This window comes from Taudactylus pleione, unplaced genomic scaffold (assembly GCF_031769625.1).
Source record: "Taudactylus pleione unplaced genomic scaffold, aTauple2 ptg000149l, whole genome shotgun sequence".
In the NCBI taxonomy this organism is placed as follows: domain Eukaryota; kingdom Metazoa; phylum Chordata; class Amphibia; order Anura; family Myobatrachidae; genus Taudactylus; species Taudactylus pleione.
In genome coordinates this window covers 1179750-1200491 of record NW_028284551.1, presented here as the reverse complement: position 1 = coordinate 1200491, position 20742 = coordinate 1179750, and the positions used below count along the sequence as shown (strand labels likewise).

Here is a 20742-nt window from a genome sequence, read left to right as displayed (position 1 = left end):
ATTGCACACTTCTGTCTCCTTTACACTCATTCTGAGGGACCAAAGGTACAGCATAAAAGTGACAGAAAGATTTACCTCTACACAGAAGTTGGATATAAAGTGACAAATATTGGACCGTCTACTGGGCTTAAGTTGAATTATGACATCCTATGATTATCATTTGAAGAACATTTAATTTCTGGACTGAACGGTATTGTATACTGTATTGAACAGCCACAATTGGAAATGATTTCCCTAATAAGAAGTTTGTGCTGGGCTAATTACTTTTCATAACAAATGGAGATAGGTCTGAGTGCTGGGAGCCTGTTTCACCCCTTTACTCACTGTAACTCTCCCCTCACTACAGTAAATTTCTGTGATTCTCCTACCTGCATCACTGTGCCTTCTCCTGCTGCTGTTGACTTCCGATCTCTAAACACTGCAGGGCACTTCCTGGTACATGACCCATCCAAGGTGTTTATCAGTGCTCAGAGCACGCCCCCCATACTCAGAGGCATACCTCTATATAAGCGCTCTTTCTGTGCAGCTTACTGGCCGTGGAGTGGCCCCGCCTCCAGCTCTGCAAGCAGTCTGACTATACAGAAGCGAGGATGAGTTGTTGCTGCCTCATCTCTCATTTCCCTGCAGTCCCAGTGAGCTCCACTAAGCTAGTACAGGTTGAGTCCGATATCCAAAATGCTTGGGACCAGAATATTCCGTATTTTGGAATATTTGCATATCATAATGAGATATCTTGGGAATGGGACCCCAATATACAAACAGAATGTATTTATGTGTTATATACTCCTTATACAGACAGCCTGCAGTTCATTTTATACAATATATTCAATAATTTTGTGGCTCAAACAAAGTTTGTGTACATACATAAAATTCAGTTATGTTTCATATACACCCTATACACACAGCCTGAAGGTAATTGTATACAATATTTTTAATAATTTGTGCCTTAGACAAAGTTGGTGTACATTGAATCACCAAAAATCAAAAGTTTAATTGTCTCAGTCAAGCCAAAATTTTTTCGTATTTTGGAATATTTGGATATGGGAGACTCAACCTGTAAGTGTTAACTATAAAAATGATTACAATAAACAAAGAAGATGTTTATAAGTTATAAATATCTTCTTTGTATTATCCTATTAATTTTTATATCAAATCTCAGGAGTATGACAGGGCAGGCTGGACTTTGATACAAAAGTTACAATATATGCAGTATCAACCTGCTGGATTTGACATAAGACAGTGGTTTCCAAACTTTCTTGAATCGGCACCCTAGAGTATCAGCATTTTTACACAGCACCCCTGGGACAAAAGTATATATATATTTTTCTACATCAGGGTCCATAGGGTATCGACAGGACGGTATGCAATCGGGAAGCCGACTGCCTAAATACCGGCAGCCGGCTTCCCGACTGTCATATCCCGGCAAGGGTGAAGACGCCCGGCATTTCCCCGACGCCGGGAGACCGGCGCCCGGCATCCCGATTGTAGTGATGCCAGGCGCCGCGAGCGGACAGCCGCGGGGGGGGGAGGGTTTGGTTTAGGGCTCCCGGGGGGGACTTAGGGTTAGGCACCCCCCCGGGAGGGTTAGGGTTAGGCTAGGGGGAGGGAGGGTTAGGGTTAAGCACCCCGGGAGGGGGACTTAGGGTTAGGGCCCCCCCCCCGGGGGACTTAGGTTTAGGCAGCGGGGAAGGGGGTGGTTAGGGTTAGGCACTTAGAGGGGGGATTAGGGTTAGGCACTTGGGGGGGGGAGGTTAGGGTTAGGCACCCCTAAGGAGGGTTAGGTTAGACAATACTTACCTATCCACGATCGGGATTTCCAGCGCTGTCGGGCTTCCGCTGCCGGGATCTCTGCTGATGTCGGGCTGCCGCTGCCGGGAATTGAACCGCCGGCCATGCGGCCGGCAGTATTTCATACCAATTCCCACAGGATACCTTGGGGTATAGGTGATTATGTCAGGCATCGGGCACCATAGAGTTAAGTTTTCAGCCTCCCAGGATGCACTAGGGTCCCCCTCCTATACCCCGCCGCCGAGTCATGGCATCTCAGTTTCGTTGGTGCCCGGCTCTGAGTCGGAGCACCTGTTTAGAGGGGGGCTAAGGATAGCCCCTGAAGTTTTCTTCAAGGCAGCTGTGGCTGCCCATCTGGAAGTACAGCATGGACAGTCACTACTGACATCCATGCTGTCTTCCCTACACCCCCGCCGGTACCAGAACCCCCGGTACTGATCCGGGGATGCTGGTAAGCATCTGGGGTCACGGCTAGCGGTGACCCCAGATGTTTTGGACCATGGCCGGATTCAAGGGGGCAGCAGGTAAGCAGCAGGGTCCCGCGGTGGGTCCCCGCTGAACACATGGTCCAGAGTCCCCAGGCAGGGGGCTCCCTGGGGACTGGCTGCAGCATGGAGCCAGGTAACAACCTGCGCTTCCACTACCCCCCTGGGACAGCGGACCGCAGCTGAGCGGTAGCGCCGCGGCGTCCCAGGGGTTAATTGCATGCCAGGGGAGCGCGCCTTCCCTGTACACAGCCGGCGCCTCCCCCGCTGCACACAGCCCTCTCTGCACCTGCCGATTGGCCCTGTGGCAGCGCTCCTCCCCCAGGCCGGCCTCCTCTCTGCTCCTCGGTGGCCATCTTTACAGAAGCATGGTGAACGCTTCTGGAAGCTGCTGATCGGTGGCATCGTGGTCTGGGTCCCCCGGCATACCTCTCCTCCGTTGAAACTGGTCTGTGTATGCAGCGCTGTGTCCTACCAGGCTCTGTGTCTGCGTAGTTGAGGATCAGCGCTGATAGTGCAGGGATTAATTTCTTTGCATTGTATGTGACTACTGCTAGCATCTGCTGCCTGTACTTTCACTTTCTACTGTCAGCCATTTCACTGTCCCTGCTCTTCTTCTGCTAAAGCCCTTGCGGTGCGGTGATTGCAGGGTGGTTCTCCCACTATACGAACGAGTATCTGTGAGAGGGGTCACATACTTACCATCATGTCTGAGAGTGAATTCCCTCTCCAGCTTCTGTGTACTACGTGCAAGGTACCAATAGCGGAGATGGAGGGTAACGCGGAGGGGCTATGTCGGCAGTGTTTTTTATTGGCGCGGCCATTTACTGTCACGGCTCCGGTACAGGAACCGCCCTGGGCTTGTTTTGCCAAAGCACTTACAACCCTAGTGGGCCAGTTAGCTCCGCTACCTGCGTTCTCACGATGGGATTGTACCAGCAGTCAGTGGTGTCCTCACCCATGCAGGGTTTGCCGTGACAACTGATGGTACCCCACAGTCTCCCTATTTCCCCTCCTCAGGTCTCTCAGGAGCCTGCGTGGGTTAATTCACTGACAAGTTCTGTACAGCATTTGTCGGACGTGTTACAAGGGGAGTCTGTGTTGCGGCCACATAAGCGGCCGGTGGAGTCTCTGTCCGCTCCTTATGAGGATGACGACGTGACGTCCGATGATGGGGAGATTCTGGATCTATCTGACCTCTCCGTACTAAAGAGTCGGTTTATATTCCTGGCCTTATTCGGGCAGTCCGCACAGCTTTAGTTATTGAGGATGACGATCCTCCGTTGTCCAAGTCCAAATATGCCTTTTTTAAGGATATTAAGGGTGACGCCACAGTATTTCCTCTTTTGGGTCAGTTAGTAGACCATTTAGAGGAGGCGTGGAAACATCCTGGTAAATGGTATCAGCCTCAAAGACTCTTAGCGGTGGCTTACCCGTTTGCGGACAATTATTTTTCTAAGTGGGAATCCCCTCCACAGGTGGATTCTCATGTGACATGCCTCCTTGAAGGATGCTACGGACCGTAAGGTGGAGATCTGCCTAAAGTCCATTTATTCCCTTGCGGGTTGGGGGCATCCAGACCGGCTATGGCCGTATGATGGGTAGCCAGAGCTATGGAGCGCTGGGCTGATAGTTTGGAGGCGTCTATGGATTCCGACTGTTCAGCTGAACAGGCCGAGTTGGTAGGCAATTTCCGGGATTCGGCCACTTACATCAATGAAGCGGCCTTGGATATCAGTACCCTCACATGTCGGATTTCTGCGGCAGCTGTTGCTGCTCGTCGCACCTTATGGTTGCGATCCTGGAAGGTGGACGCTGATTCCAAAAAGGGATTGGAAGCTTTGCCCTTTAATGGAGAAGTCCTATTTGGTCTGGATCTGGACAAAATTGTGGCCACGCTGGCGGCAGCCAAGTCTGCATGTCTCCCGTCTGCTGCGGTCCCTTCCAGTTCGGGTACGTCGTCCTTTCGGCCCAGGGCCCAGGGTAGGCCTAAAGCACAGTCCTTTCCCCGACAGGCTGGCCCCAAGAAATCGGCAAAGCCTAGGAAACAGGCCTGGAGTACCAGACATCTGGCCCCTAAGTCTGATGACAAGCCTGCGGCCTGACGGTCCGGGCCTCCCTTTGGGGGATCCCAAAGTGGGAGGTCGGCTGCTGCAGTTCGCCCAGTATTGGTCGGTAACTACAACAGACACTTGGGTTCACGAGGTGGTTTCTCACGGGTATGCCCTCTCCTTTCGGCACAGGCCCCCGTCCCGATTCTTCACCACGGGTCTTCCCTTAGACCAGAACAAAGCCATGGAACTGCGGAAGGTTTTGCACACTATGCTCCAGGCTGGAGTTATAGTGCCTGTTCCATTCTCCCAGAGGGGCCAGGGTTTCTATTCCAATCTATTTTTGGTGCAGAAACCCAATGGGTCGTACCGTCCGATTCTCAACCTCAAAGCCCTCAACAAGTCCTTGCGGGCGCCGCGGTTTCGGATGGAGACCCTACGGTCCATCATTCTGGCACTGGAACCTGGGGATTACATGGTGTCGTTGGACATACAGGACGCTTACCTGCATGTCCCTATTATTTTGCGTCACCAACAGTTCCTCAGGTTTGCAATCCGCAACGATCACTTTTCAGTTCCGGGCGCTACCTTTTGGCCTGGCGACAGCACCACGTGTGTTCACCAAGGTTATGGCGGTTATGGCGGCGTTCCTGCAGCTGCAGGGAGTCCGTCTGTTGCCGTACCTAGATGACCTTCTGTTGGTAGCAGGGTCTCCAGAGCTCCTTCTACGCCACTTGGATCTGACGATTGCAGTTCTGCAATGTCACGGCTGGTTAATAAACTGGCAAAAGTCCACCCTGATCCTGTCTCAGAGGATTCTGCACCTCGGAGCCTTATTGGACTCCAGTCAGCAGAGGATCTTTGTGACGGGAGAAAAGATCTCTGCCTTACAGTTGAAGGTGCACAGTTGTCTGCAGAGTCGCTGAGTGTCTCTGCACTCGGCGATGAGGTTACTGGGCTCCATGGTGTCAGTATTCGACATGGTGGAATATGCCCAGTTTCACTCCAGACCTCTGCAGCAATTGATCCTGTCCAAATGGAATGGACTGCCTCAGAGTCTAATGTCCCAGATGATGGTGCTCACTCCGGAGGTTCGCCTGTCCCTAGCCTGGTGGTTGCAGACGACCCATCTCAACCAGGGTCCTCCGTTTTGGGTGACGAACTGGGTCCTGTTAACAACGGATGCCAGTCTTCGGGGCTGGGGAGCGGTCATGGGTCCACACTTGTTCCAAGGTCACCCCGTGCAGGTCCAGTCGGACAACGCCACCACCGTGGCCTACATAAATTGGCAAGGAGGAACCCTAAGTCGGGCGGCACTCGTAGAGGTGTCCCGCATTCTGGTCTGGGCAGAGCGCAATCTCCCGGCCATATCAGCGGTATTCATCCCGGGAGTCCTCAACTGGGAGGCGGACTTTCTCAGTCGTCTCTGCACCAGGACGTCTTTCAACTTCTGGTGGACAGGTGGGGTCTTCCAGAGATAGACCTCATGGCGTCACGGCACAATAACAAGTTGCCGGTGTACGGGTCTCGAACAAGAGACGAAAAGGCGTCTCTGGTGGATGCTCTGTCCGTCCAGTGGACGTTCCGGTTTGCTTATCTCTTTCCTCCGTTTTCCCTTCTTCCACGGGTAATCCGGTAATTCAAACAGGAAGGAGGGATGCTCCTGTTGATAGCTCCCGCGTGGCCCAGGCGGCACTGGTTCTCAGACCTTCAGAGTCTGTCCGTGGACATTCCTCTGCGGTTGCCGCTACGACCAGATCTGCTGTCACAGGGTCCTTGTCTTCACCCGGACCTGACTCGGCTGTCTTTGACGGCGTGGCTGTTGAGACGGCTATGTTAAGGTCCAGGGGGTTTTCCAGCTCTGTAATGCAAACTATGCTAAGAGCTCGGAAACCATCTTCTGCAAGGATATACCATTGTGTGTGGCATACCTTCTTCCAGTGGTGTCGACCGAGAGGTTACGTCCCTTGGGAGTTCCGTCTGTCTAGAGTGTTAGCTTTCCTACAGGCGGGACTAGACCATGGGCTTCGCCTTGCTTCTCTGAAGGTACAAGTGTCTGCCTTGTCTGTCTGGTTCCATTGTAGGATTGCTGCAATCCCTGATGTGCGCACCTTTATGCAAGGTGTTCTTCGAATTCGGCCACCTTTTGTTCCGCCGGTGGTGCCTTGGGATTTAGCTGTGGTCCTGAGGGCTCTCCAGGGATCGCCGTTTGAACCACTGGGCTCAGTGGACCTTAAATGGCTGACAGATAAAACAATATTCCTTCTGGCCATTGCTTCGGCCAGACGTGTTTCTGACTTAGGGGCTCTCTTCTGTAGACTCCCTTTTCTGATTTTTCATAGGAACAGGGCGGTGCTGCGCACTCGTCCTGGATTCCTTCTCAAAGTTGTTTCAAGTTTCCACATCAACGAGGACATCGTTGTGCCGGCTTTTAACTCACCTGATCTTTCAGTGGGTGAGGCCACTTTGGACGTTGTGCGGGCCTTAAAGATTTATGTTGACCGCACTTCTTCGTTTAGGAAGTTGGACGCCTTGTTTTTCCTCTATGGCTTCCGTAAAAAGGTTTGGCCTGCTTCAAAGCAAACTTTGGCAGGTTGGATTCGTATGGCAATTTCAGAAGCTTATCTTCATGAAGGCCTTCCGGTTCCATCCTCTGTGAGGGCTCATTCCACTAGGTCTGTGGGTCCTTCGTGGGCAGCTCAACGTGGTGCCTCTGCAGTCCAGATCTGCAAGGCTGCCACGTGGTCCTCTGTCCATACCTTTGTGAGGTATTATGCTTTTGACACCTTTGCCTCTCAGGATGCTTCCTTCGAGCGGCGGATTCTCCTTTCAGCACAGGAGCGTCCCCACCCTTGAAGGATACTGCTTTGGGACATCCCCAAGGTATCCTGTGGATACCCTATGGACCCGGATGTAGAAAATATGAGATATGGTAAGAACTTACCTTTGTTATCTCTATTTCTACGAAGTCCATAGGGTGCCACAGGACTCCCGCCCTGTCGCACCTGTGCTGCAGATGAGCTTTACTCTGGTCACCAGTTTTTCCGTCTCCCTCTGGTGAGAATGTGATTCTTGTGTGTGTCCAGATCTTTTTTCTCTCTCTTCCTTCTCCTCCTCCAGCCTATGGCTTGGTACGTAACTGAGATGCCTTGGCTCGGGGGCGGGGTATAGGAGGGGGACCCTAGTGCATCCTGGGAGGCTGAAAACTTAACTGTATGGGGCCCGATGCCTGATGTCATCACCTATACCCCAAGGTATCCTGTGGAACCCTATGGACTTCGTAGAAATAGAGATAACAAAGGTAAGTTCTTACCATATCTCATATTTTTTTTAAACAATAATTTTTATTGCATCTTTTTTGTTTTTGTAAACAAAAAGAGTGGGGGTACAGAAATAATAAAGGGAAAAAAGTACGGGGGGGGGACAGGCAAATAGCATACAAAAAGATCAAGACAACATATTAAATACAAAACAGTATCAAAATCAGTGTATGACATACACAGGCAGTAGGGAAAATTCGACATCTTTAACGGCGGAACCCAGACACAAACCAGAAAAGGATCCCCAGAGAGTCAGATTGCGTGTACTCATGCCAGCTGAACCACTTTATCATCGGCAAGTTAGCAGAAGGGGAGTAGGGGCAATTTAAAGTTTCCATCGGGACAAAAGTATTTTGAGAGATTTAGCAAAAATTATTAAATTAAGTAAATTGTGCTGCTGTTTGTCCACAGATTTTATGATCAGCAATATCAGTGCTGATGGCTGGCAATCACATTGACCATAAATAACTTGATATGTTCCTGGACCACCAACCCGTGGCACCCCTCCAATTGGCCAGAGGCACCCCAGGGTGCCACGGCACGCAGTTTGGGAACCACTGACCTAAGGGATCCTATTCTCTGAAATAAAACCTAGATACTACATAAAGGTCTTATTTTCTGAAGTAAAATCCTAGATACTAGCAACAAATTGAATACTCGAGACAACAGTGTGCAGCCAATATTTTACATCACACACTTTTTTTCTTTCACATTCTTCTTTATAACTCTTTAATACTTCACTTGCTTTAACCCCTTATGGGAATTTTATTTGTGAATATTTGCATGAATAAATAAATACTGTCATATTTCAGTTATAACAGAATGTAAAAGAGAATCCCGCACCAGGCTATCTGTAATATATTCCTTAGTAGAGTGGGGGCAATCTATCTGCTATCCATATGGATTAAAATATATAATGAAACCATAGGTGCTTATTATCTTGTTTTTAACAATAAATTGGGGAAAAAAAAATGTAATTCTTGTCACACAATTTTTTTTCTTGTCTATCACTCTGTACTTTTGTGTTATATAATAAAACATTTTATTTATATTTTGCTTCAGAATGCCCTATTTTAGGGCATGTTTTGTAATGGAGTACTAATGTGTAGTTGTGAGCAATAGATAGCATTTCATTAAGATTGACAATGGTAAGAGGCAATAGATAACCTCCCCTTTTTATTTTTGGTATATTTGTCAGCAAGAGCATAATAAAATAAAATATTTTTTAAAGTATATCGAATAAAACTTATAATTTTTAAAAAAACAGGGGTTTTGAGTGCACCCGGAGTTTAAAATTGATTCCTTTTTCTTTCTTGATATGAATATAGACTGTCATATTTGTTAAATGCATTGTTATAAAAAGTGTGACATCATAAGAAATAATACATTTTAAATATACTAAATTTTTATTTTTTTTATGCTGCTATTATTGGGATGAGTGTACCAACATCAAACTAACTTTCCTTTCTCTTCTTCATTGCTGACCATATTGTCCTGACATTTTAATAAGAGAAGATTTTCCTAGAACCTGTACATGCAGGTCTCCTGCCATGGAGATTCACAGAAGCAGCACTAGATACTTCTGCTTGTGTGAATAAAGAAGCATTTCCATCATCACTATTCTCTTATTTTACAGAGTTTTTCTACCTCCCCATTGGCAGAGCCTCCACATTTTGTGCAGCACATGAGATCAGCACTCCAATTTCTAATGGACAATCCCCATCCTCAGATGTCCACATTTCCTGATGGAAAGCCCCACTCTTACAAGAAGAAAGATAATGGACAATGGGAAAGGATCTAAATCTCCTCTCCCCAATGAGTACTTTTAAATATACCCTACAATGGACCATGCTGCTTTATGTCTATGCAAATTCCTTATGATGATGATTGGTGTGCAGATCAGTAGCATAAAATGAGACACAAACTGACCAAGTATGACTGAGTTAGCATTGCCTATTTCTTTACAATACCCTCTACTAGACATAATGCACCAAGTCACCTTTTCATGGTGGTGTTCTCCATTTTTTTTAGTCTGCAGAGGTATCAGAGGATGTCCTTTGACATTAAAATAGAAGTAAAAACAATTATAGGATTTTTATCTTTATTTCCACATCTGCCAACTAATAGATATCTGCACCAAGATAGTTCTGGACTATGGGCCTGATTCAGGAGTGCAGGAAAGTGCCCTGCTGATCGCAGATTCCAGAATATTGGGAATCTCCGCTTGCATAGGACCCATTCTGCGAGTGTGCAGAATGGGTCCAACGTAATCACATGCAGAACCCTTGAATGCCTCTGCCTGTTTAACAGACAGAGGCATTTAGGGGACGGGGGCAGCTTACATTCCCGGAAACGGACGTTTTTGTCCTGTTTTCTGGGAGTGGCCAGCCCAGAATCTGCTTTGATCAATGCAGTGTCCTGGGTCACAAGCCGGCCTGCCTGAGTATGGTGAGGCCTACTGAGCTGGCTGGAGGCCTGGCACCATCGATAGTGATCCCAGCCTGCGACCTCTGTCACAGTGCTGGGATCGCAAATGCAGCAGGGGGTGTAATACACCTCCTGCTGCATTTGCATAATAGCAGGCATCACAGTTGCAAAGCTTCCTGCGTGCAGCTTTGCACTTGCAATCCTTGCTGACTCGGTCCCTAAGTCCCAAGACTATTATCTGTCTACTGCCATGAGCTTAAGGCTTATGTGTTCCTTTATACACTGGATTTTCTCTTTTTTTTTTTTCGTGTCTCATTTTAAACTCCTATAGCAGTTCATTTATTATATTATTCCACCTCATTTTAAACTCCTATAGCAGTTCATTTATTATATTATAATATTCCACCTAGAGTGCATTTTGATTTACAGGTCTCCTAAAAACAGTTTGGTTGGACTGTCTGAATAACAACCAAAGGGAGGATTCAAGTAGCACCAATTGTTTTTCGGGCGAATAAAACAGGACCACTGTTTTATTTGCCAGAAAAATTATTCGTTTTCAGACTAATATACATAGGATCGGTGATCAGGTCACAGACCTATGTATTTTCACTGCCACGATTTCAAAAACAGGGCAGTTAATGGGAAATGTTTTTCACTTGCCTTAGGCAGGTGAAAAAAAGTCCCCATTAACTGCTAGCTTCGGGGCAAATTTAATAGGTCCCGGGGGATCAATTAGCCACAGTAAATTACCGCAGCTAATTGAATTCTCCCCCCAAGACTTTCTTGGACATCTCCATGATATAACATGCAGTAATTCAGTACTATATATCAGTTGGTATTACTGCCTCACAGTGTTAGGGTCATGGGTTCAGGTCTGACCAGGGTCCTATTCGAGTGGAGTTCTTCAGTTCTCCCTGTATTTGCTCTCGGTACTGTGGTTTCCCCCACACACAAAGGTCTGACTAAATTAACCTAAGTGTGTGTGTGATAGGGAATATAGATTATAAACTCCAGAAGGTAGGGATTTATGCAAAACAGGATTTTGGTACTCACTCATAAATCCTTCTCCAATTCCATAGGGGACACCAGAGGCTTCAAGACAGTGGGTTACAGACGTGTGCTAAGTGGGAGCTGGCACTTTAAATTTTAGAAGTGTAACTAGCTTATCCCCCTCTATACCCCCACCCCCCCTACAAGACCAGTCTTAGGAAACTGTGCTAGAGGAGAGCTGAGAAAAAATAACCGGAAGAGGAGGAGGCGAAACTAGTACACAGAACAATTAGAAGTTTGATGTAACATTAACACAACAACAGTCATAACATAAAATGACCACAACCATGGCAGGAAGGAACAGCGCAGGGTGGACGGCCAGTGTCCCCTATGGAATCTGAGAAAGGGATTTATCAGTAAGTACCAAAATCCTGTTTTTTCCTTCATCCACTAGGGGACACTGGAGGCTTCAAGACAGTGGGGATGTACCAGAGCTCCCATCACGGGCGGGAAAGTGCCTAGAACCCTGCAAAACAGTCCAGCCATACCGCGCTGCAGAGGCCGCAAACGTGTCAAATCTATAAAAACGGATAAAGGCATGCCGGCCAGACTAAGTGGCTGCTCGGCGAAGTAACTCCATGGAAACCCTGCGAGCAGCCGCCCTCGAGGAACCCACTGAGCGAGTGGAATGCGCTGTAATAGAAGGAGGAGGCTCCCTAGATGAGGGCACATATGCCTGTCTAATGGTCAGACGAATCCAGCGGGCCAGCGACTGTTTGGAAGCTGGATAAGCAGCGCGAGCAGCATTATACAAAACAAATAGAGCGTCTGTTTTATGTATGGCTGCAGTCCTCTCCACATAGATTCGAAGAGCCAAGGATCTTAAAGAAGGTGAATCCTGTGAAGCACAGGTACCACAATAGGTTGGTTGATGTGGAAAGCTGAAACCACCTTTGGAAGGAAATCCATTCTTGTACGGAGTTACGCTCTATCCGCATGAAATACCAAGTATGGAGGACGACAGGATAGAGCTCCCAGTTCAGACACCCTCCTGGATAAGGCCAGCACGAGAAGAAGTGTTATCTTCCATGAAAGGTATTTTAACTCCACAGATCCCAAAGGTTCGAACAGAGAAGACTGTAAGAAGGAAAGGACGAGATCCAAATCTCATGGAGCCGTAAGAGGAACAAAGGGTGGTTGTAACCGTATAATACCTTGCAGAATAGTCTGCACCTCCGGTATCAAGGCCAGCCTCTTCTGGAAGAAAACAGATAGAGCTGAGATTTGAACTTTCAGAGAACCCAGACGCAGAGAAACTAGCTTGCAGAAAAAAATGAAATCTGGCTAGTTTGAATTCTGTAGGAGGTGACTCTTGCCATTCACACCATGAAACATAAGCCTTCCAAATATGGTAGTAATGTTTCGAAGTAACCTCCTTGCGGGCTCGAAGCATAGTAGGGATTACCATGGATGGGATCCCTCTACGTCTTAAGATGGCCCTTTCAACAGCCACACCGTCAATGTAGCTGAAGTCTGGATAGACTAAAAGGGGAAGTAATCGGGAAGCCGACTGTCTTATCCCGGCAAAGGGTGAGATGCCGGGTGTCTGGATGTAGACGCCCGCATTTCCCGGACGCCGGGAGACCGGCACCCGGCATCACAATCGTAGTGATGCCGGGCGCCGCGGGGGGGAGGGTTAGGTTTAGGGCTCCCGGGGGGGACTTAGGGTTATGCACCCCCCCGGGAGAGTTATGGTTAAGCACCCCCGGGGGGGGCTTAGGGTTAGGCACCCCCCGGGGGACTTAGGTTTAGGCAGCGGAGAAGGGGGTGGTTAGGGTTAGGCACTTAGAGGGGGGATTAGGGTTAGGCACTTGGGGGGGGGGGGAGTTAGGGTTAGGCACCCCTAAGGAGGGTTAGGGGGGTTAGGTTAGTCTATACTTAAATATCCACGATCGGGATTTCCAGCGCTGTCGGGCTTCCGCTGCTTCGAACTCTGCTCCTGTCGGGCATCAAACCGCCGGCCATGCGGACGGCGGTATATCATACCCATTCTGACTAAAAGATTCTGTAGCAAGAGATCTTCTCTCAGAGGTAGGATCAGCAGAAGTTGAATGTTGAAATACCAAGCCACTGACTCCAGGTCTCTCGTCCGAGAGCAGTAGAGAAGCAGTTGATGATTTTGTCTGAATGCCATTAGATCGACTTGCGGAAGAACCCACCGTTGGACAAGCTGTTGAAAAACCTAAGGATGTAGTGCCAATTCTCCTGGATGCATGTCCTGCCGGCTGAGGTAGTCTGCCTCCCAATTTTCGAAGCCCGGAATGAAGATTGCCGAGATTGCCACCACAAACTTTTCCACCCAGATTAGAATTCGGCTTACTTCTTTCATAGCCGCCCGACTTCTGGTGCTGCCTTGCCTGTTTATGTATGCCACTGTGGTGGCATTGTCTGACTGGACTCTGACTGCTCGGGCGTGCAACAGGTGATCTGCTGTCTGAAGACCCTTATTTCCAATATGTTTATCGGCAGACTCACCTCCTGTAATGTCCAGCGGCCTTGGAAGTGGTGTTCCTGAATCACTGCCCCCCCCCAGCCTCTCAGACTTGCATCTGTGGTGAGGAAAGTCCAGTCCCACACTCTGAATCTCTTTCCCTCCATTAGGTGTGCCGAGTTCAACCAACAGAGAAGGGATATCGGAGTTCTGGGACTTAACCTTACACGTTGGTGAAGGAAAAGATGGGATCCTGTCCATTGTGAAAGGTGGTCTATCTGAAACATCCTGGAGTGAAAACGTCCGTAAGGAATGGCCTCGAATGCCCCAACCATCTTCCCCAGAAGTCGAATGCAGACATGCACAGATACCCGAAGATGTCGAAGGATCGTCCTCGCCATCTCCTGAGTGGATATTTCCTTTTCCTGAGGGAGGAACACCCGCTGACATAATGTGGCAATGATCATTCCCAGAAACTACCCTTGTTTCAGCTGCAGATGAGACTTTGGAAAGTTCAGGATCCACCTGTGACGATTGAGAAGCCTGTGAGTCACTGCGATGTTCTGCAGTAATTGGTCCCTGGAATGAGCTTTCAGTAGGAGATCGTCCAGGTAAGGGCTAATTGTGATCCCTGGTTTCCGAAGGAGACTCATCATCACAACCATGACCTTCGTGAATACCTTGGGGGCTGATAAGCCGAAGGGTAATATTTGAAACTGGAAATGTGAGTTCTGAACTGCGAATCTCAGAAATGTCTGGTGAGGTGGGCAGATAGGCATGTGAAGGTAGGCGTCTTTGATATCTAGGATTACCATGAATTTGCCTTCCTCCAAGCCCGCAATCAGCGACTGAAGGGACTCCATTTGAACTTGAAAATTCTCAGGTAGGGATTGAGATCCTTCAAGTTCAGAATAGGTCTGACTGAGCTGTCTGGCTTCGGAACCACGAAGAGACTGGAGTAGAAACCCTTTCTGGTCTGATTCCTGGGAACGTGGACCACCACTCTCGGGGATAGAAGCTTGTCTATTGCTTATTGTAATACGACAAACCTGTCGTTGGAAACTGGTAAACCTGTAGTAAAAAACCGAGGTGGAGGTTGAAACTAAAATTCGAGCTTGTATCGCAGAATGATGGGATCCCAGACCAAGCGTCCGTACAAGATTCCGTACATACTTCTCTGAAGTCCCGAAGACGCGCTCCCGCTCTGGGTTCCCCCAGGTGAGAGGGAAGCCCGTCATGCACTAGGCTTGGTAGTGGACTTAACCTCCTGTTGAGTAGATGTTGTTGCTCTCTGCCACATCCTCTGGAACCATGGTCCTCCTCTGAAGCGACCACGGGAATGTCCCGGAGCACGAAAGGACCGGAACGAGGGTCCAGAGTAAGATCTTACAGAGGGTGGAGCCGCAGACGGAAAATAAGTGAATTTACCCCCAGTAGCCTGAGAAATCCATTTATCTAGTTCTGCTCCAAATAAGACACTTCCTGTGAAAGGAAGTGCTTCCACAGCTTTCTTTTGATTTTGCATCCAACACTGCATTCATTGAATCTGTCATCCAACACATGCAGTAACCTTATAACGACCCGCGATCTAAGTTCGCGGGTCCCTATAGTAAGCAAGCTAACCTGGTAGATATCGATCAGGTCTGCTTGCTTGCACAGACGACGGTAGTTGGTCAATAACTACCATCGTATGGTCATTTGCAGGGGCCAGAAACTGTCTGATTTTAACGATAGGATGGTTAAAATCTGACAGCTTATCGTTCTGTGTGTAAGCAGCCTTAGACAGACGCGACACCAATGGACCTACTGTAGGAGGCGTCTCACAAGATTTTCTGCTATCTGCAGGAAAAAGATTTCCGCTGGGACATCTGAAATTTTTTATCCAGATGTCCCCAAGCAGAAATCAGAAGAGAATCCAGCTCTTCTGAAATTGGAAATGTAATAGCTTGTCTTTGTTTCTTTAAAAAGAAACACTGTCATGCAGGATCCTTGTCCTCTTTGAGACCTGTGGAGAGGATCCCATTGTCGCGGGAAAGAGCCTGGCTTTTGTGATCCCAGCTATAGATTTAGCTATAGACAGCGCCCATGCTCTCTTTCCGAGAAGCCTCCAGCCCTGCAGAGAGATGGGACATGACAGACGTAACCTGTTGTTCAGGATCACAATTGTCACACAATAGGGATTTAGATGACTGCCCCAGTGTAAACTTTTCAGGTAAATTACTTTTGAGACGCCTTAGAGCCCCTTCCAGTCATGATACATACAGGACCCACACAAACAACAGTAAAGTGTAGTGAAAAAGGTCAAAGGTAGAAATGGAGATTCAGAGAGGCAGGAGAGAGCCACACTTGCCCTAATAGTGCTCCTAGCAGTGCTAAAAAACGCTAGGCATAGAAGTAACCACTGATAGTAACTACTTTTACTTATCTGCTTTAAATGCTCTCCTGACCAGCCTAAACGCCACTGTTTACTTAGTCTAGGTCAGGCTAACAGTTTCATGCAGCAGCTTTGCTTAATGCAGCAGTCAGTGTCCCTTTGTGTAATGACCGCCAATACACTTCGAGAGAAGCGCTGGAAGGAAGGAGCAGGACTCCAGAGCTAGTCTCCAACCCCCCTCCTCCTCCCTCCCTTCCCTGTGGTGCTTAACTTTAATCTATAAGCATGCTGTGTGAGGGAGACCTCATATAGAGTACATGCCGCTTGGCTGCCCCACTACTCGGAGCAGCTTGCTGCTGAAAATGATGCCTTTTATGTTAAGCCTGGCTACCCCACGAGTCAGGGAATACTCACGCTGCTGTGTCCGCGACTAATGGGGGACCACTATGCATGCTGCAAGCATGCAGAACCCTTTTTATGAGACAGTGGTCTCTCTAGTCAGGGACCCCAGGTGAATTGCGAGCGGGTCCCCGCGGAAGCTCCAATGATGCAGACAGGCAGTGCAATTGCTGCCTGTCTGTTCTTCATTTATTCTTTACTTCAACGCAGCCGCGCTCTTACTATACAAAATCGAAGACCCTGAGGAGAAGTGCAAAAGCACTACCAGCTCCCCTTGGGCATAAACTAAGACTGGGCTTGTAGGGGGGTATAGAAGGGGAGGATCTATTTACACTTCTAGAATTTAACGTGCCAGCTCCCACTTCACACACATCTATACCCCACTGTATTGAAGCCTCCAGTGTCCCCTAGTGGATGAAGGAGAAATTAAAATGATGAGTAATGTAATGCTGCTACCTCCCAAGTTTGTTTGAGGAAGTATCAGCTGAAATTGACCTGTTAATAAGACTAGTAACACATGTGTGATAGAAGCAGGTATAACAGTATCTTCGATGTGACAGTTCACGGTTTTTGTGTCTATTCTTCCAAATCTTTAAATAAAATGTGTTTACCCTTCTAGCTTAGACTGTCCTGTGCTAGAGAGGCTAATTTCTACCAACTATACATAACAATGAATTTCAGATAGAGCAGAAGAAACCTGACCTCTAGTGTTTCCATCTCCTCCTACATGGTAGGGGCTTAACTCTGGCTTTTCTTCAGTGCTCACAAAAGCCATGCTGAGGAACAGGTGTACAGCCATGGCCAAAAGTTTTGAGAATGACAAGTATTGGTTTTCACTGCTTCAGTGTTTTTAGATCTTTATGGCAGATGTTACTATGGTATACTGAAGTAAAATTACAAGCATTTCATAAGTGTCAAAGGCTTTTATTGACAATTACTGCAAATATTGACATTTTGCATAAACTTAATGTGTTGACCCTTCCTTTTTTAAGACCTCTGTAATTCGCCCTGGCATTCTGTCAATCAACTTCTCGGCCACATACTGACTGATGGCCGCCCATTCTTGCCTAATCAACGCTAGTTTGTCAGAATTTGTGGGTTTTTGTTTGTCCTCCCACCTCTTGAGGATTAGCCACAAGTTCTCAATGGGATTAAAGGTCTGGGGAGTTTCCTGGCCATGGACTCAAAATGTCAATGTTTTGTTCCCCGAGCCATTTGTAGCACCTTGCCATAAGGCAAAAGTGATAACTATCATTCTGGAAAAAGCATCGTTAGTCACCAAACTGTTCTTGGATGGTTGGGAGAAGTTGCTCTTGGAGGATGTTTTGGTACCATTCTTTATTAATGGCTGTGTTCTTATGCAAAATTGTGAGTGAGCCCACTCCCTTGGCTGAGAAGCAACCCCACACATGAATGGTCTCAGGATGCTTTACTGTTGGCATGACACAGGACAAAGACTTTTGGAGGATGGCAAGAAGGGCAGCAAAGAAGGCACTTCTCTCCATGAAAAACAGGGACAGACTGATAATCTGCAAAAGATACAGGGATTGGACTGCTGAGTACTGGGGTAAAGTTATTTTTTCTGATGAATCCCCTTTCAGATTGTTTGGGGCATCTGGAAAAACGCTTGGGCGAAGAAGGAAAAGTTAGTGCTACCATCAGTCCATCATTGGGTCCATGGCCAGGAACTCCCCAGACCTTAATCCAAGTGAGTATTTGTGGTCAATCTTCAAGAGGCGGATGGACAAACAAAACCCCACAATTTCTGACAAACTCCAAGCATTGATTAGACAAGAATAGGCACCCATCAGTCAGTATGTGGCCCAGAAGTTGATTGACAGCATACCAGGGATATCGAAAAAGGGTCAACACTGCAAATATTGAATCTTTGCATAAACTTAATGTAATGGTCAATAAAAGCCTATGACACTTATGAAATGCTTGTAATTTTACTTCAGTATAACATCTGACAAAAATGTCCAAAAACACTGAAGCAGCAAAATGTGAAAGTCAATACTTATCATTCTCAAAACTTTTGGCCATGGCTGTATACTGAAAAGTGATTTACATCTCACTGATCAGAAGAGACCCAGCAGAACTAAACACAAGCAATGAGCGTGTGTTTTTTTAATAAGCAATCATTGGGACCTTACCATAATACAGAAAACTATGAGAGGATGTATGGCATACACAATGATTCTGTTCCAGTATTTCTCCAATTATGACAATGTATTTGAGATATGAGATGTGTTTATCTTTTCAAACTGATGGTAAGTCCTCTGGTCAGTGACTGTTACTTCCCTCTTATAGCTGCAATCAGTAAGAAGGAATATTATTTGAGAAGAAATTGAGACCTGTTAGAGTCAATGCCCACACTATAGAAATTATCATATTGAATGGAAATGTCAAACTGCCTCTTTCATCCATGTGGGACACTGGAGACATTGGTCAGGATGGCTAAGCAGTCTAAGGCATGGTGTTCAGATCCCACTACTATGTTTTTCCCAGATTCAAAATGGAATCCCTCAGATCCATTCTCCAATCTTTGGAGCCAGGAGACTTCAGGGCCTCCTTAAGAAATCATGGATGTTTACCTTCATGTGCCAATTTGGAGAGACCATCAGGCTCTTCGGTTTGCAGTCCTCTCAGACCAGTTCCAATTCCAGACGTTACCCTTTGGTTGTCAGTTGTTTCTTTGGTGTTTACAGAAGTAAAGTCTGTTATGACTGCGGCCCGTCATCTGCAGGGCACCAAGGTCATTCCTTGGACAATCTGTTAATCTCACAAGACTGTCTGCCTTAGGTGCTCACCTCATACTTGCTGGAGTTTCACGGGTGAATCTTAAATTTTCAAAAGTCTTCCCTAGTCCCGACTCGTGGCCCCCCTAAGAGCTCTACTGGATAGTCAGTGGCAGAGGGTCATCCTTCCAGCAGAATAAAAATTTAAGTATTTCAGTCCATTGTTCATTTGCTTCACAAACAATGGATGGTATCCATAAACTTTTGCAAGAGAGTCATTACAAACCGGTGGAATTTGCACAGTTCCATTCTGACAAACCAGAAAGAACTGTTATCCAAATGGAACCAGTCTCATTCCCATATCCGGTCACAGAGGAATCTGAGAAAAGGATTTAACCGGTAACTACAAAAATCCATTTTTTTCCAATTGCAGGGGTCTCATGGCAAAACTAATGTCCAATTAAGGGTATTTGGTTGCCGATAGATGTTAAAATACCTTTATTACAAATAATTTGACTATGCTGTCCAAGTCTGTTATTTTGTTGCATTTGACCATATTAACTTAAAAAAAAAAAAACCAGAACATGTCACTCACCAAATACATTACTTTACTGGGCATATACTATACCAGAGGTTCCCAAACTCAGCCCTCAAGGCACCCTAAAGCTGGGCATCTGGCTGGTTGGAATAAAAACCTGGTAATGTATGGGAGCAAATAACTATCGTCCATTTGCTCACAAACACTGGAAAATAGCCAAAAATGGTTGTTCAGACAATTTGGTTAAAACACACAAATGTAACCAATTTTAACAATTTTTTTTGTCCTTTTTTCAGTGTTTAAAACCATATGATCGACTGTCATTTGCTCCCATACATTACCAGGTTTTCATTCCAGCCAGCCAGATTGCACAGATAAATGACAGAAAATTGTATAGTGTATGCCCAGCTTTACGGTCTGAGTTTTAAGGATATCCATGCTTGACCACAGGTGACTTAATTAGTAACTTTGTCAAGTTTATTTAACCACCTGTACTCCACCATGGTTCTCTCTAAAACCTGAAATGTTGGGGTGCCTTGAGGACCGCCTTTGGGAACCTCTGCACTAGACCACAGATTTTCAAACATGGTCCTCAGGACCCCAAACCGTGCATGTTTTACAGGTCTCCTCACAGAATCACAAGTGAAATAATTAGCTCTACCTGTGGATATTTTAAAATGTGTCAGTGAGTAATGAATACACCTGTGCACCTGCTCGGTGACTTAAAAAACCATGAACTGAGTGGGGTCCTGAGGACAGAGTTTGAGAACCACTGCACAAGACAATTATCTGTCCAATCTGGTTGGTTGGAAACCTGGTAATGTATGGGAGTAAATGACATTCGACCATATGGATTTCGAAACACTGTTTTCGCTTTCCGGAGCTTGATGCATATGGGGAATGCAGTCAAACGCCGGTTTGACGAAAGTGCATTCCACCCTAGTACTGCAAGTGCAGCAATGTTTATATAGCTTGTATTCTATGGTCTGCGATGTTATGTACTGTAAGTCTTATGCACTTTTTTTTCTCCTTTCGTTTGCACCGTCTCCGCTTATGTACTTTGTAAGGCGGCAGACTCCTTGTGGCGATGTATAAAAGGTTAACTTACCACCAACACCACACTGCATGACTAACATGAATC

The 20742-nt window shown here is 46.8% G+C and overlaps 1 protein-coding gene across 2 annotated transcripts in view; it reads left to right on the top strand.

Annotated features, from left to right (window-relative positions):
• Window positions 1-9728, top strand: part of NTAN1 (N-terminal asparagine amidase) — an 80030-nt gene extending 70302 nt beyond the window's left edge. Inside the window, exon 11 of one of the 2 annotated variants that reach the window (XR_015878765.1) lies at window positions 9281-9363. Coding sequence is in view for 1 of the 2 variants with exons in the window: in XM_088474246.1 (XP_088330372.1) it covers window positions 9281-9445 (165 nt within the window). In the remaining variant the exon portion in view is untranslated. Of the gene's footprint in view, window positions 1-9280 lie in introns of both variants that reach the window. The other variant, XM_088474246.1, reaches the window with a different exon arrangement.
• The last annotated feature ends 11014 nt before the right edge of the window (window positions 9729-20742 follow it).